The sequence below is a fragment of the Taudactylus pleione genome, unplaced genomic scaffold (assembly GCF_031769625.1).
Source record: "Taudactylus pleione unplaced genomic scaffold, aTauple2 ptg000288l, whole genome shotgun sequence".
Lineage (NCBI taxonomy): Eukaryota > Metazoa > Chordata > Amphibia > Anura > Myobatrachidae > Taudactylus > Taudactylus pleione.
The window spans coordinates 1,631,445-1,648,416 of record NW_028284690.1 but is presented as its reverse complement, the minus strand read 5'-3'; the positions used below and the strand labels follow the sequence as shown (position 1 = coordinate 1,648,416).

Sequence of the window (16,972 nt, the reverse complement as noted above, 5' to 3'; positions counted from 1 at the left end):
AGCACCTGCAGGAGAGCAGAGTGGGTGCAGCAGTGCGCTCAACCTCCTTGTCAGACATGTCTGCCAATATATGTATATATGGGAAGCATGAAGCGCAAAACTGGGTACCCACAAGTATGCAAAACACTGGCCCAAAAATATGGCACCGTGCAGCACACAATCGTATGTGACAGACCTCACAAATACTTGAGTCTATATATGAGAGATCAAGGAAAGCTCCCTACACACACCTGTCAGGGCTGTAGAAAAAGGAAAGGGATAGATATAGACAGAATCGAAAAAAAGACAGACAGTCAGCACTAGCATAAGTCACATACAATGGAGAAGGAAATTACTTACTGCACCTTGGCACTACAATCAACCGCCCAGATTCAGTGTCTGGGAAGGCTATAGTGCTGTATATACTAACCCCAGGGGAGAGGTATACAGGGGGACCAGTCCGCACGCTGCCAGACAGATCTGCGATGCACCAGTAGAAAATGGCCGCCGGAGACCTCAGAGGGGGTGTGGTCGTAGGAGGAGAGCAGCTCAGCATTGCCAGACCTTAGCGGAAATGCGCGAAGAGCTGAGGAGCCGCTAAACAGGGAAGGCAATTAACCCCGGGACGCTGGTTCCCGCTTCCAGCTGCCAGTCCCTGGTGGTCTAGTGGACGCGCGGGGTATGGGGGCCTACCGCCACTGCCAGCACCTCCGGTCCATCCCCAGAAACCGGAGGTAAAAGACTGCTCAATACGCGGATCACCGCAAGCGGTGATCCACTCTTACCTGCCCCCGTAGTTCCGGCAGCAGTCCAGGGGAAAAACGAATAACTCAAAAAAAAAAATGTAATCAGCTTTGGGGCTGCTAATCAGCCCTCTGCACAAAACGGTGACCCGACTCCGGCCGGGCACCAACTAGAACTGAGGTGCTTGTGGCTCGGGGTATAGAGGAGGATGGACCCAGTGCATCCTGGGAGCTAAAGCTTTTAATTGCATGGTGCCCGGGATCCAGATCCAGCTATACCCCAAGGTTTCCCTGTGGAGCCTATGGACCCTGAAGAAGAAAGGTCTGCAATACAACAGTAATCAAATGTCAACTTCATTTTTTTTTTCTCTAAAACCTGTACCATGCTGATTTTGTGTTTGTGGTAGTAATGTATACCTTTGTTAAGCACCTAACAAAAAATTGGGATATCTGATGTTTATTTAACCTTGTGTTTTTAATGCTGTTCCAAAATCTTGAATTTTTGCTGTAACTCGAAACGTTACCTTAGAGGTCCAAATTTTGTGGTAATTACATTATAAACATCAGTGATACTTTAAACTAAATAAATAATCCGCAATTAGTAATAGTTTAATAAACTGAGAAATCAATATTTCAGAAACTAACGGTCAGTCAAGATATTTGTCAGAAATACTTTTTTTTTACGTCCTCTCAACTAAAAAATGTCTGTAGAAATTTGAGATGGGTGGTAGACACACCTGGTTGAACTGACGTGGAATGACCCCCTGGTCTCCGTGTTACTTTTCTAGGTATAGTATTCATATTTGTAAAACTGACATTTTAAAGTGAGAAACTTTCTGTGTTGAACTACAAGATGTCCTATTCCATGCAGTTGGTGACACCAGTCATCTTGTGCCACTCTTAACATAACATTAAAATGAGTTAAAAGGAACTTTACCTGGCGAAAAAGAGATTGGAGTAAAAACAGTCTTCTCTGCTGTTCTGAAACTGTATTATCTACTCTTTTTGAAAAAAGGGACTGGATGGCTTCCTTTATAGCAAAATGCTTTGCTTTAACTCCAAAAAGACTGGTGGAGAAAAATTACCTGGATGGGAAGTTCTATGAAGTATTCACAAATTACTATGCCTTTCAGTGTCTGGTATAATCAAAACTCTGGTCACTGAAAAGAAGCAACAATTCCTAGGTGGGTAGTCTGCCCATCATGCCGACTCCTTGACAGAGGACTTGAGAAATGAATGCATAGCTACACTAGACGGATAACCTCTCTGTATTCCAATCACCTTTCCGCTGCCTTACTGACCTAAACCAAACTGGGTCTATTGAAGCCTTTTGCTGCAAGAAAATAGTGAAGGGCTTACAAAAGAGAGCTAAGAGGGAGTCTAGCTAAGGCTTGGATTACCATTTCACTATAACCTGCAAGACACTTAAAACCTGCACTCAGCAAGCCTGAGTGCAGGTTTTAAGTGTCTCTCGCAGGTTATAGTCCAAGCTTCATTAAGCAGGCCTTCCAAATGAGCAATTCACACAGACCAACACTGGTTTCTCCATCTTTTTAGATAGCAAAAGATCATATTGAATTATTTTCTGTACTTGATCTCTAACATCTGCATTACAGCACACTGTAGATAGTCCACTCCCAGCTTCCTCTTGGAAAGGAATTCTAAGGTTCATAGCCTTCTGTCACTTCAGTCAAAAGCACACATTTAAGCTTAAATGCAAATAGCACTAGTTTTGCTAAAATGATCAATAGAGTTCACAGGAGTCAAAATAACCACTCATTTTACAGGGAATTTTGCACAAATGTACAAAGCATATTTTTTATTCACTACCACAACATTTCAGTCAACTTCATGTGCATTGCAGAGTACATCTAATTCACTTAAATATCTGCACAGATCCAGTACCTGTATAAACTGCTTCAGCTGCAAGGTGTCAATCTGCTTATCAAGTGTCAACATGTTGTCCGAAAATTCCATCACCATCTGAAAATAAAGTTAAAGGGATTTTTGGGTTTAGTTTACATGTTTAAAAACAGCAAATACAATAAAAATATTAGAAACATACAGATGTGTTCTCATACACCCATCATTTTTGATTCATAATAGTGCAAGATACCTGTGCGATTCCCAGACTTATACTTTTTCCTGGGACCTAGCCACATACAAAGTTGACTCCTGTGTCCCAGGCACTTAGGATTAATGATTTTGTTGCAAGAAATTGGGATAAAGTAGCAGAATAAGCTTGGAGCAACTCTCTCCTATTGATCCTCTGTCTTTTGCCTTTGTTGAAGCAGATTGGATGGCAGTAGTATATTACATTAAGACAGGGCTCGACAAATCCCAGGGGACAGGTCGCCATGTCTACCAGATTTTGCAGTGAGGGAGGAAGCAGATACTCATCAGCTCTGACGGAGATTTGTGCCTATAGTATTGCTGTTTTCATATCATGCACAGTAGTGCATGTGCTGTCGCCTGTGGTGACTGCTGTGCCTGTGTCCGTACCCGGCCTGAGGTGACGATTCCTCTCCATCCTGGCCTGCTCTGATCCCTGTTGTCTGTCCCAGTTTAGGCTGATCCTCCTGTACGTCCTGGCTGTCTACTGTCTCCCATCTCTGGCTGCATAGAGCTCTCCGGTAGTAGGGTCTATGTGTGGCCAGGGATTGCGGAGCGGCTTCAGAGGGACAGTGGTGTGACCATGAAGGAAAGGGGGTTTTGTTGTACTTTCTGGCACCATTGTTTTATGTGAAATGTGGTCCGTTATTACTGGAGGGTGGAGGTGGAGCAGGGGAGCTGTGCAGAGCAGTGAGGGAGCCTCCATTTTACTGTATCCATTCAACTGTGACCATTTTGTGGTCTAGTATAGTGTGTATAAAGGTTGCACAACACACAGAGCTGTGCTCCTTACTCACTACTGTCATTTTTTGGGGGGGCGGTGGTGTGGCTCCTAGATTTTTTTAAAAATTATCAAGCCCTGCATTAAGACTAACCCCAACATCAAGTGTCAACAGTGAACGTCGAGTTGACATACTGAATGTCGACAAAAATGACTGCATACTGATGGGAAAGCTTTCCCAACACACAATGAAAGCAAGCCTGTAAAATAAATTATGCTGCAATGCTTCCCTGACTTAATTGTATAGATGAACAAAGGAAAGACTAATTTCCATGGAGGTATGAACAATTGATCTCAAAATGCAGGTCTGAATAAGGAAAGACAGAACATGCTCTAATTCTTCTACTTGCAGATATCTGTCCACCAAAATTATTTAATGTAATTTGACAATTGAATTTGTGTTTTGATTAAAAGTGATTATTAGACCATTTTTAATTGTAAGAAACGTTAGAAACAATTAGAAAACTGCAATTATTCACTTTTACCAGTTTGTGCTAGATTGGAAACCAATCCCCCAGGGGCTATCCAATTAGCCCCGAAGTCCATCCCAACACTTCGTGGATTTTTTTTTTTCAGAACCTGATGTGTTCTAAAAAATAATTCCCTGAAGTGTGCTGTGTTTTCGTCGCCAAAATGAAAAAAAATACATAGTTCTGAACTTATCTTGGATCCAAATAATCATATTTGCCCAAGCAAATTATAGGATACTGTGATAAAAAAAAAAAAAAAGGGAGGACGAAAAAGAGGATTATTGCGAAAAATCCCCATTTTTCGGCCCCAAAAATATTTCAGGGCTAAATGGATACCAGACTTAGGTTGTTTCCACATTGTTGTTAAGTAGTTTGTGTTTTATCCAAACATGTTAAAGTTGAAGAAAATTTGTTAGTATATAATGTCCATTCATCAGTTTAGGTTAACAAATAACGTCACTGCATCACACTACAATAATATCCCTTTTACACAGAGCTAAAAATCCCGGGTCGATGCGCATTGACCGGGATTTTTGTCGGTGTAAATGGATCCACCCGGGTACAGGGACCTGGGGATCCAACTTTGGTATTTTGCGGGGTTGGCCTCCTGTTGTTCCCGTCACCCTGCAGTGTAAACAGCACAATCCGGGTCACGATGACACAGGTCGCACCGCATGCCGGCCAATTGACCGGCTTCAGTGCCGCTTAGAGTTGCCTGCAAGCATCCACTTCAACGCCAGAAGAGCCAGGTCGCTGCAGACCCAGCTCTGGTGTGAACGGCGCTGACTCGGGAATATCCTGGGATGGTGTCAGGAAAGTTCCGGGTCTGATCCGGATTGGAACCCTGTTCCAACCTCCGGGTCAAACCCAGAACTTTGGCATTAAAACGGTATAACTTTGAACTGTATTACGCCTCTTGGTGAATGCAGCTCCTATTGTAAGTCTAGTAGAACCCTTTCTTCTATGGCGACATGCGGACAGATGTAGCGGGCATTGAACACAAAAATGCTTGTGTATTTTATTATCAACTGATTGTATTATCTCGACTTATTGCTACATTTTTTTTTTCTTTTTGTAATCTCAATACTCTTAAAGTAGATACAGGTTGAGACTCCCATATCCAAATATTCCGAAATACGGCACCTTAGTGGGAGAAAGCAAGTTACCACAACCAAATACCCAGCTTAAGTTGTGGTAACCGGCATTCTCCGACTTAAATGATTCTAGTCGCACTTAACTTCATGGTTAATTGAATAGCTCCGCAAACTCCTCCCCAGACTATTTAGCATCAGGCCGAGTTGAATCAACGCAATATAATATTTTGGAGCGCAAGTAGCTCCCATCTAAAGAGACTGGAAGGTATTCAATTGTTGTGGGCACCTAGCCCCAAGGCTGTATTTATCACAGATTTCTGCTCGCACCCTCTTGAGGCGTGAACTGAAATGCATCAAAAGTTGAGCTATGGGGCTGGCGCAAGTGCTGGGCATGCCTTAACTACAGCGATGAAGGGAGATAACGGTTTATGCAGCTAATCCCCTGAATTTGGGTACAAGAATGCAGCTGTCTAGATCAGCACGAGGCTGGCCGCACAAACAATTTAATAGCTACCGTCACTTCAGACGGGAGCGCAAAACAATTAAAACACCCCCTAGAAATTCATTTGAAAAAAGTTCCATCTCTGCTACCTATTATGGGGCATATTCAAGAAGACGCGAGGTCAGAAAGGTTTTGCCTGCCGTACTTTGCGGACTCCGCGTGTTTTGGAGGTGAAAACATTTTTCGTGCGCGGCCTCGCTATTCGCCCTATTCAATTGCAAAGGACACAACGAAACTTAAAACAGGCGAAAAGTGCCGTCAGATTTGAGAAAATCAGCCTGACACCCCCCAAAAGATGCACTAACATTGGGGATCAATGTAGATACCCACGAATAATCCTACTGAAGCTATTTGGGGTACTTAAATGCTCTCAATAGCTTCTAATTAGTGTATTTGCACAAGTGATGAAGAGTAGCATTTACCAGTTTTTTGGGTGGAAAACAACTAGTCCCAGCAAATCTGAGGTACTTGAAAACGGGTGCAAGCATGGTTGAAAATCACAAAAGTGAAGTTTTAAAAACGCACCTTCAGCAAGCACATGCAATCCAAAAACACCTTCCCATACTTGCATACTCCCAAAAGCTTATTTCGCTAGTTTTTAAGTATGTACAGCAACTTTTGTTTTTTACCCCCTTTTTCAATTTTATTTTTTGGGGTGTTCAATTTTTTTTTAATGATCTTTTTGATGCAGGTAACCTTTGGGGACCTGTCCCAAGGGTGCAGGGTGGTTTCCCCACCTTACACCCCAAAACCGCAATTCTGCACTTTTTTCCTGCCAGGTTTCATAGGCGAATCTATTTCACCTATGCCAATGCATTGACTTTTCGCGTAGACGAAAAGTCTTTGGAATTGAATACGGGGATAAGTTTTTGCCTGGGGAAATTATGTCACCAGCGAAACTTTCGCCAAAGGCTGCTTTTCGCGTCTAATTGAATATGCCCCTTAGAGTCAGTCTCAAAAGCAAATATTATGCCCCGACCACCTCCCCTTGGCTTCATCCTCCTTTGTCGTACATGGTCGAGAGGAGATATGTGGTTTTGCAGAAATTAATATTTTCACAGCTTGCAGCCACAGCTCCCAACTGTTATGTTACAGGCTGTCTTTGAAAAATTACAGTTGGGAGCCGACTGGTTGGTCGATTATCACTCTCCACTTTATCACTTCCCAGAGCTTCATACATATGCCCCATAGACAGTCATCACTATCAATTTTACACTTACACCAGGGCCAGTGATGACGCAAGTAAAGGCCACTAGGCGATTTTGACAGGCGATTGCACGATAACGACGTAATTATCGTGCAATCGGCCATGTAAATGACAAAATAAAAACGACCAGCGATGCATGCACTGATGGTTTTTGCCATCTAACATCAACCGTACATGCTGGTCAACCTGACGTACGGGTATGATGGATGTGCCTGGACTGAACGTTCAGTCTAGGCACATCATTAGACGTACAAACGACAGCACTATTGCAATGTCGTAATCGTGCTCTCGTTTGTATGTCTATAAGTGGAAACGCACCTTAAGACTTCTGGGCTACCATGCTTGCCTTAACTTCAGACTACACAACCTTACCGCACTTTTGTTGCAGTTGCATTATTGCACACTTCCCACCTCTGCCTCAGTAGCAGAGAGTCTGAGTGAGAAATGGACAACTATGCCATCGCATTGAATTTGTACGCAATGGCTATGCGAAAATATGTAAGTGTCAGCGCCACTAATTTTAATCGAGATGAGACTACGTACAAAGACAGCATCGGCAGCAGATTGCTTGATAATCAACATTCTGAGTAACCCTATGGTCACGCAGAATGACTGCTTCATGTTCTATACTGTACACTGATCGGGTGCAATTGAATTGTTTAATTGTGCGACTCCCAGCTAAACTGAGGGGAGCTATTCCATTGTGTGCATTTTTTCTGGCATCCTCATGAAGTAGAGAGCAGAAATCCACCCAAAGTCAGGATTTCGGGCACCGAAACTAATCACACCAGGTAGTTTGCAAGGGTTCAGCAGCTTTACAGGGCTAATCCCACTGCATTTGGGCACGACATGCGCAATAAGTAATAGGCGCCCACAGCAAAACAATTGAATACTGCCCATCGGGTGCCCATTAGAGGCACACAAAAACCATTGAATTCCCCCTAAGTGAATATACTTTGTTTGCTGCACTCATTCAATAAATTTACACTTTATAGGAGAAGAATAAATGGCAAACACAAAATTTCACCAAACTTGAAGAACTATAGCCATTTTATGTGCCAGTTAGTTAAGACTGATAAAGAAATCATAACAGAAAATTAAAATTAGGGTCAGGAGGAAACTAGACGGGGATTCAATTCATCGTGATGGAAGCAAATTGTAGCATCAAAACATCTAATCCTGTCAATCTAGATCACAAGTTTTGCCTTACAAACGATAGGGGAGAATACAATTTCCCTACACGGATGCAAAGTGCTGGTCATGAATGGCATATTGCATTCACTGTTATGGGAAGTCTCCCTTGGCACCTGCAAGGTCACCACTACCGTAAATGGGGAATGTGTGCAGCCAGGAATCATGGTGATGAGAGCCAGTACATCACGAACAATTGAATTCCCTCCCATAAGAGGTGCTATCATGATTAGCTGATAAGTAATACTTATACTCGGCCGGGCATCACTGCAAGCACATCACGCTGAACTGAATTCTACTCTAACAGTAGAACTAGCTTTAAATGTCAGAGGTTATAGAAAATAAAATAATCTTACATAAAGCCTTTTAAAAACTAGAGAACATTTAAAGGTTTTATTAGCTTTTGCTAATGAGAGAGAGACGGGTCACAGTGCAGCAATGAGATGTGTGTATCTATCCTACAGGCCAGCGGGAGAGTGAGAGGCCTATGACTGGAGACAATAACCGCCTGCACCGGGGGTGAGAACCTTCACGTAGTGCGGAACAGCGGACTGCGGCCTGCTAGTGCGAGGCCTCCTCCTGTCAGGAAACAATCTGGCCGGGAGCCCCAGACCTGCCCTCTCCCCCTCGCACAGCCTCTGCCTCGGTGTCGGGGCAGGAGAGGCGAAAGCCCTGCAACTAGCGGACCGGGACGCTCACCGTTAGCGTGTCATCGATGTACAGCGGGATCTGCCGCCTATCAAAGGGGAATTCCTCCTCTCCGTCCCTGCACACGGCCACCAGACGCGCCATCTCCGCCACTGCTCGCAGCGCTCCTGCTGGAACTCAATCACAAGCGGGCAGTGTCGTACATAGCAAGCGGACCCCGCCCTCAGCCCCTGAACGGCGGTGTGCGCCGTTCCGCATCAGCTGTTTCCACAGTCGCCTCTGTGCACGCTCTCAGCACAGGAGCGCAGCACGTCACCCGGCGGGCAGTGCCACCTAACTAAAAAACCTAACCTAGGTACTAACCAGAGGTAATGTTTGATTATTTATTTTGGATTTATGGGGCACTCTCCATGTCGAATCAGCGACCTTAAAACTCTGACTTTTTAAATGAAAAAACTTTATTGCTATTATTATAGTTAAAACGGACAGAAAGTTCCTGTGCGGTATATGATATGTAATTGTATACCTGTTACCTCCCAACACTCCCTCCCTATTTCGGCGGGACTGTCCCGTGTTGTGGATTTAGACAGGAGACAGGACTCGGAGTGGGTCTTGTGCGAATAAAATGGACAGAGTTTCGTCATGAATCTGGTGTATTGGGGCGGGGCTTATTTTGCCCCAATTTTGAATGTATGAATATTCGGGGATACGTGCTTTGTGTTGCAGAATACATACAGTAAGATAGAACGCCTAAACTAATATCCAAGTTTGCAATAACATGGCACTTTCAACATTTGCCCCAGAGGGAATGCGAATGGTTGATTCTAGTTCCCCTTCAGCTAAAGGACGCAGACGTGACGCAGAGTGAGGGCGGAAGTGCGTGTTATTTTGTCCAACTATAGTATCTGGCCACCAATAGTAGAAATTTGTACCCTGGGGACGAGCTGGGATCAAGAGGGAGCTTGGTCATACATCACAGGGGTGTGGTAGAATGTCACAGGAGGGGAGAGACTTGCCTGTTGACATGTTGTAATGGTTGCTGCTATTTCCAAGTTGGAGAAAGGACCTCTGTGACGTAGACACCACATGACCGCTGCAGGAGGCTGGACCGCTCCTGCGTTACCATCCACTAGGGCATAGAGGGGGAATAAATATCTGTGGCGAGCCACCGTGCCCGAAGCGTAGCGAGCCCGCGAGGGGACACTTTTGGTTCCCCGTTAGCATCCCCGCCCCTCCCCCTTTCAGGCCGAGTCACGTGGGTGTGACGTCACAGGGCCATCAGCCCTCTATAGTCTAGAACTAACCATGTTGTAATGCCCAACTGCAACCCCACACAGGCTTTCTCCCCTTGGATACCACGTAAGCTATGGCAGGTTGCACAGCTCTATTCACCGAATGGGATGTAGTAAGGAAGGCAGCGGTCGAAATGCCGACCTGCGTCCTGACTGTGAAATCCCAGCATTGGACCGACGCCTATCATTATCCAAACACCGATGCCCGGCATACCGAACGAAGGTAAGCCAGGCACCGGGACCTCTTAGCCGCTGGAGGCGGGGTTAGGTTTAGAGACTTAGGGTTAGGCACCCCCCAGGAGTGTTAGGGTGAGGGGAGAGGGGGTTAGGTTTAGGCACCCCTGGGGGCCACGTTTAGGCACTAGGGGGGTAAGGAGAGGGTTATGGTTAGAACGTACCTTAGACAGGATTTTCAGCTTTCTGCCTTCCGGCGTTGGTATTACATCCGCTGGGCTTAAGTCCGGCGGTATGTCGTACCGATTCCCACCAAATCATGCCTCTCCATGTAAAACAACTGTCCAAACAAAATCGGGACAGTGCTTGAGAGCTTTGGGAATTCGCGGTGGCTAGCTAGGGAGTCATGCACTTATCTGAGCATCCCATAAGTTGGGCACAATTGCCAATGGGGCAGCAACTGTGCCATCCCCTCAGCCTTACACTATTGGTGCGAGGTACTGTATGTTTTAAACATTGCACGGGCCAACTTATAGTGCAAATAAATAATTTAGTGCAAAGCTTTTTTTCTATGACAAAAGGTATCGGTACTTGGTTTACATTACAAGTTGATACAAGAATTATAATAGTATCCACACTCTACTGTATGTAAGTAGATGCTTATTCATACAGTACAGAGGTCCGTATATTGAGAGCTCTTATCAATCTACTCTAGAGGATTTTAGGATCCTCTGTGAAAAGGCATACAATGAACAGTTGAGGGACAATATGTCTAGACAAGAAAGACAAGCGATGAGGGTTCTTAGGGACGATCCCAACATCATCATTAAGCCAGATGATAAGGGCGGTGGGGTCGTCATATTAAACACGGTGGATTATATCCAAGAAGCCCATAGGCAATTGTTTAATGAGTCACAGTACACTGTGTTGGGTGGCGACCCCACCGCCTGTTTTAAGAATAAAATGAGAGACCTGTTGGATGATGCACTTGGTGGTGGGGTGTTGGATAGAGACACTGCTAAGTTTTTATATATTACACACCCCTTAATACCCACTTTTTATTTTCGCCCCAAAATCCACAAAACACTACATTCCCCACCGGGTAGACCTATTATTTTGGGTGTGGGTTCACTAAATAATAATTTGTCTTTGTTGACACATTTTTACAGAAACATGTTCAAACGTTACGGTCATATATAAAAGATACAACACAATTTTTGCAAATGGTGAAGGGCATTAAATGGAAAAGTAGTTATATTTCTGCCACTTGTGATGTGGAATCTCTCTATTCCAATATTCCACATGAGGATGGCATTAAAGTAGTTGAGCACTATTTAAAGAATGATATAAATATTACAGAAGCACTTTGTAATTTTGTTCTCTCATCCATACACTTTATTTTAAAACATAATTATTTCACTTTTGATTCACGGTTTTATTTACAGCGGTTGGGGACTGCCATGGGAACCAGGTTTGCCCCAAGTTTCGCTAACCTATATATGGGGAGGTTCGAGGAAGAACATGTGTGGAACCGGGAACTTGGGGCGAACCTGGTTCTCTATGGCAGATATATAGATGACCTTTTCTTTATTTGGGATGGGGATAGGGATTCACTTCAATTATTTCTAGATCAGTTTAATCACAACTCATTTGGTTTGAAATTCACTTACACCATCAGTTCTACATCTATCAACTATCTGGATATTACACTTAACATAGGGGCAGATGGTGATGTCGTGACTAAGACCTACATCAAGGAGGTTGACCAGAGTAGATATTTGAACTATAGGAGTAACCATTTGAAAGTCTGGAAAGATAATATTCCGAAGGGGCAGTTCCTTCGTTTTAAAAGGATCTGTTCCAAATTTGAAGACTTTGAGAAACAAGCTATGGTTCTCCATAAGTCCTTTATAGAGCAAGGTTACCCTAAACATCTACTTGATAGGGCACACAGAGATGTAAGTGGGCTGGCTTTGGATAATGGGTTACATGGTGGTAGAGTTAAAGATGAGAATAATGATAGGACCCTGACATTTGTCACCACTTGTAATTCATATGCTAGGGACATTAAGAAGATAATTAATAAAAATCTTCCATTACTAAAATTGGACACATATATAGGTCCATCTATTGCACCCAGTAAAGCAGTGATTTTCAAAAAATCAGACAATTTAAAAATCAAACTTGCTCCAAGCCATTTCAAAAGAATGGATGTGGGACACACTAACACTCTTAATTGGCTTCCTCCAAAACCTCCAGGTTTCCCTAGATGTGGTGGCGATAAGTGTACCACTTGTAAACACACTGAGAGGAAAATTATTAATTTCAAGTCATTTGTCTCTAATGAGACCTTTGTGATTAAAGATTTTCTGAACTGTAGGTCCTCCTATGTCATTTACATAGTGGAATGTGGTTGCGGTATACAGTACGTAGGCCGCACAACGAAATCCCTACATACCAGGTTCATGGAGCATAGGAGGAACCTTATTAAGAAAATAAAAACACATCCACTCTCCAAACATGTGACCACCTGTCAAGAAGGGCTTAATAACATTATGGTCAAAGCAATAGAGCATATTAAACCAACTAAGAGGGGTGGCGATAGATTTAACTATCTTTGTAAACGTGAAGCCTACTGGATATTTAGATTGAAAACTTTAATTCCACAGGGCCTCAACGATACGGTGGAGCTTAATAACATAGGCTAGCTGCATATTGGTAGGCTGACCTAGGATTGTTAGGCTCCTTTTCCTGTCGTTGGGGACCCATATGTCCAGTCTAGTATTATATGTTAACATACACAACATGCATATAGATATGACATCAATCTATCTGTCTTTGGCTATATGCAATTATTTGTGATTGTAAAGGGTAATCCTCTTTTTCTCCCTCTGTCAAAATACCCCCATAAGGTGAATGATGTGGTGGAGTCTGATGGCACGTACTGTTTCCACGATGGTTGGCCTAGTCTGCACTTCGTCAACTCTGTTTCGTGTTATCTTGGGTGCTGTGCTCCGTGATGTTTTGGGATTCCTGCTGGAGAGCACATTGTCTATGAAGATATGTCCTTACATATATGATGATAGTCAGCATGTTTTGGTCAGATGGTTCTTCTTTTTTTCTAATTTGTACTCATTATCAACTGGTATATGTTGGCTATCATTAGCAGCTATGGCCATACCATGTAGATAGATTAACGAACTGTTAGGTTGCTTAGATTTCTAGTCCTACAATATTACAAACACTCATTATGCTAGTACATGTCTGTATAGATAGGTTGAGCAGTAGGATTGGGATGTAGCTTTGGCCACATTAGATTCTATGTGATAGGACTGAAGGACAATACGTGTGGATGTGGTGTAGAACATATCTAGAAATGTGTGATTTATTTCATGCGGAACTATTGTGCCGATTAATAACATGGGTCTACTCCATGCACGATGCATCGAATGTAGTATGATTTTGAGTAGCAGTGTATGTGCATATATATATATGTATGTATATATGTATATGTATGTACGTGTGTGTATATATATATTTTTTTTTTTTTTTGGGGGGGGGGAGGTTGGCCCTTGGTCTCTCTTTTTTGTATGTATTTATTTTTATTATTATCATCTATAATTTTAGACGTTATGTGGGTCTGTGAGTGTGTACACACACACACATATATGTGTGGTGTCTGTACACACACGGATGTATGTGCCTATTTTTGATTTTTTTGCACACAATGTGTGCTTATGGATATATAACGTGTGTATCCAGACAAAATTAAACATAGTTAACATCGATTAATTGGAATCTGATATAGGTCAATATATAATATAGAATGTGGTTTTCCTGTTCACTCTCTCTACATTTATTAATGCTGTTTTTAATAGGTCAGCTATGCATCAACAAATAGTTTGCATGTATCTTTATCTATTTGATGTTAATCACCGAAATTTGCACAAAACTAAAGTGCTTTCAATAATTAGCAACTTTATCTAAGACTTTTTATACAGTGTTGCATATCTATTGTCTGTAGACATTTTGCACATCTGAGACGAGGTCCGTGCAATATGTGAGAACGCGCATGTGCAAAATAGTACTTGGGAGAAATACCTGTCACTAATTGACTAATTAGTCCGGTACTTATAGCCGTTACCAAGATGTGTGAGCACACCGTCTGAAGAAACCGCCGATGAGCCTGAGGCGGAGAAACGCGTCACGAGTGCTCACCTACTGACAAGGCTACGAGTCTCCGGGGTGCCGTTTGCCATGACTCTATTTCCCTGCTGCATTTGAAAAAGAAACAGCGAATGGTAACAATACTGCTGGCTTGTGCACCTGCCATGCAGCACCGCGTTTGATATAAGGGATACTACTGTGGTGGAAAATAGAGTGGAGTATATACAAAAAATACCCACCAAACATGCATGTTGTTTAAAATCACTATTGGAAACCCATCTTGAGAATCCATAGCCTCACTATAAACAGTGCTTCAATTAGGACGTATACACAGTCCTTCTGCTTCTTCTACTTTACAGTGGAACTGCTGCTTATTAGCAGAATAGGGGATTTTACATACACTGACTATTTCTTTGGGAGTTGAACTACGAAGTACGGAGCTTTTCCAAACAAATATAAAGCTTACATTTCTCTCGGGATGGAGTCACAATTATGACAACTGTATTTATCAGTTTTTCTCTTGTTTTATGTTGCTAAGCAGCATTGAATTGTGCTCCATAGGAGCTTATTCATTCATGCTATTTATTATTGTATCTATTTAGGTGGTGCATACTGATCTTTGTGTCTATGTATTAGGTAGTCTAAACTTTACTCTGTATATTTATTATTCTAGTCATCATTTAGATATATACATATTTTTATCTTTATTTTTATTACAATTATTTTTATTTTATTATTTTTTTTATCTTTTGTGTTGTTTCCTGATCTTTTAGTGATGTTGTGATCACTACATGTCTTATGTATATTTACTATTAAACTTATTACCTATTGATTAGCGCCCTTATGCTTTTCCTTTCTTGTTTTTTTCTCTTGGGAATTATCCAGTTTTCCCAAATTGGTAGGGCTAGCTGTTTAATAGGTGGAGTGTGATTTAAAGTAGGCCCTTATTGTGTCCTCAGGTAGTTACGCCTTTGGATTTTTTCTCTTGTTGCTATTAATTTCTCCTGTTTCAGGAACTAGTTATAAGAACTAAGGGACATATTTAATAATGAGTGATATATTTATTATCATTCCTTATGAATCTTAAGTTCATCAAATCTCAAAAACTTGAATAATATTATTATTGATAAGAGCAATAATAACAAAAATGACACATAATATATCACAGTAATGAGTCCTTTAAATTATTTCAACATATACTGAATCACAGTTCAGTAACAGATGTTAAGACCTCTTTAGTTACAATATAGAAACAATGTTTATTTTGTTGCATGAGCAAGATGTTTCTCTTTTTATACAAACAAATCGCTTTTCAACAGTAGCCACTGTGAACTCTTTAATAGTAAAAAACCAAAAGGTTTTTCATTATTGATTTTGTGTAGCCGCGTCCGGCAATTTGAAACACAATAATAATAAATGATCCAAAGTCTTCTTTTTTTTAATTTCTTTTTTATTAAGTTGGGTACACACTATGTCGACCTAATGGCTGACTACTGTCGAGCCGACTGAGCGGTCGATTCAGGTAAGTATACAGACTTACCAATCGGCCGCTCAACTTGTTGTCCTGACATCACAGCAGGGCGGGCATTTGCATTTGCCCGCCCAGCTGTGATGTCATTCCATGCAGCAAGTGTATGGGCGGACTACGGACCGCCTGTACATTCAGCCAGAAGCGCCAATATATCTGCAGATATATGGAGTATCGGCTGTGCTGCCCAGCCGACGCTATACGTTTGAACAACGTCATTCACAGACATATTGGGAGTACACACCCGCTGACAAGCTCGCCATATACTGTATATGCCATACGAATGAACGGCCAATATATCGCCCAATGTCTACCCCTCATTAAATGGTGCTCCAACCAGTGTCATTTTTCAAACACATTACAGGAACTGATTGGAGAACCATTTAAGATTAGTAAAGTTGGATAACAAGAATATCACTCATTATTAAATATGACCCTAAATTAGACAAAAAAAAGTGTAATTATTGAGTACCACCACAAAAAAACTGGTTTATACACTACCATACATTACCACGTTTTAATTCCAACCAACCAGATTGGACAGATATCTGACAGAAAACTGTATATTGGATGGATGCCCAGCTTTAGACATGTTAAGTTTAAGAAAGTGCTGGGACATCCAGGAATAGTTAGAGAGACAGTTGGAGATGCGGGTGAGGAGAGAGGGGGAGAGGTCAGGGGAGGAAAGGTAGATCTGAGTATCATCAGCATAGAGATGATATTGTAGGTAAAAAGAGTGGATGAGTTCACCTACAGAGGACATATATAGGGAGAATAGTAGAGGTCCAAGAACGGAACCTTGGGGAAAGCCTACTGTTAGTGGAAGTGGGGGGGGAGGAGTCATGAGAGGAGACAAGAAGGAATGGTCAGATAGGTAGGAGGACAACCAGGAGAGGGCAGTGTCACGTAAACCAAGATAGTGAAGGATTTGCAGGAGGAGAGTTGGTCCACAGTGTCAAAAGCAGCAGAGAGGTAAAGGGGAATGAGCAGAGAGTAGTGGCCCTTGGATTTGGCAGCAAGGAGATCATTGTTGAATTTAGTTTCAGTGGAGTGGAGAGAACGGAATCCAGATTGTGTCAGGACT

At 42.3% G+C, this 16,972-nt stretch overlaps 1 protein-coding gene across 2 annotated transcripts in view; it reads right to left on the bottom strand.

Moving 5' to 3' along the window:
- The window catches only part of GGNBP2 (gametogenetin binding protein 2), a 105,812-nt gene extending 96,763 nt beyond the window's left edge, over window positions 1–9,049 (bottom strand). The window contains exons 1-2 of one of the 2 annotated variants that reach the window (XM_088482441.1): window positions 8,779–9,049; window positions 2,628–2,705 (exon numbers count right to left, since the gene is read on the bottom strand). In XM_088482441.1, coding sequence (XP_088338567.1) covers window positions 2,628–2,705; window positions 8,779–8,871 — 171 coding nt within the window. In that variant the 5' untranslated portion in view covers window positions 8,872–9,049. The remainder of the gene's footprint in view (window positions 1–2,627; window positions 2,706–8,778) is intronic. The other variant, XM_088482440.1, reaches the window with a different exon arrangement.
- Between the last annotated feature and the right edge of the window lie 7,923 nt (window positions 9,050–16,972).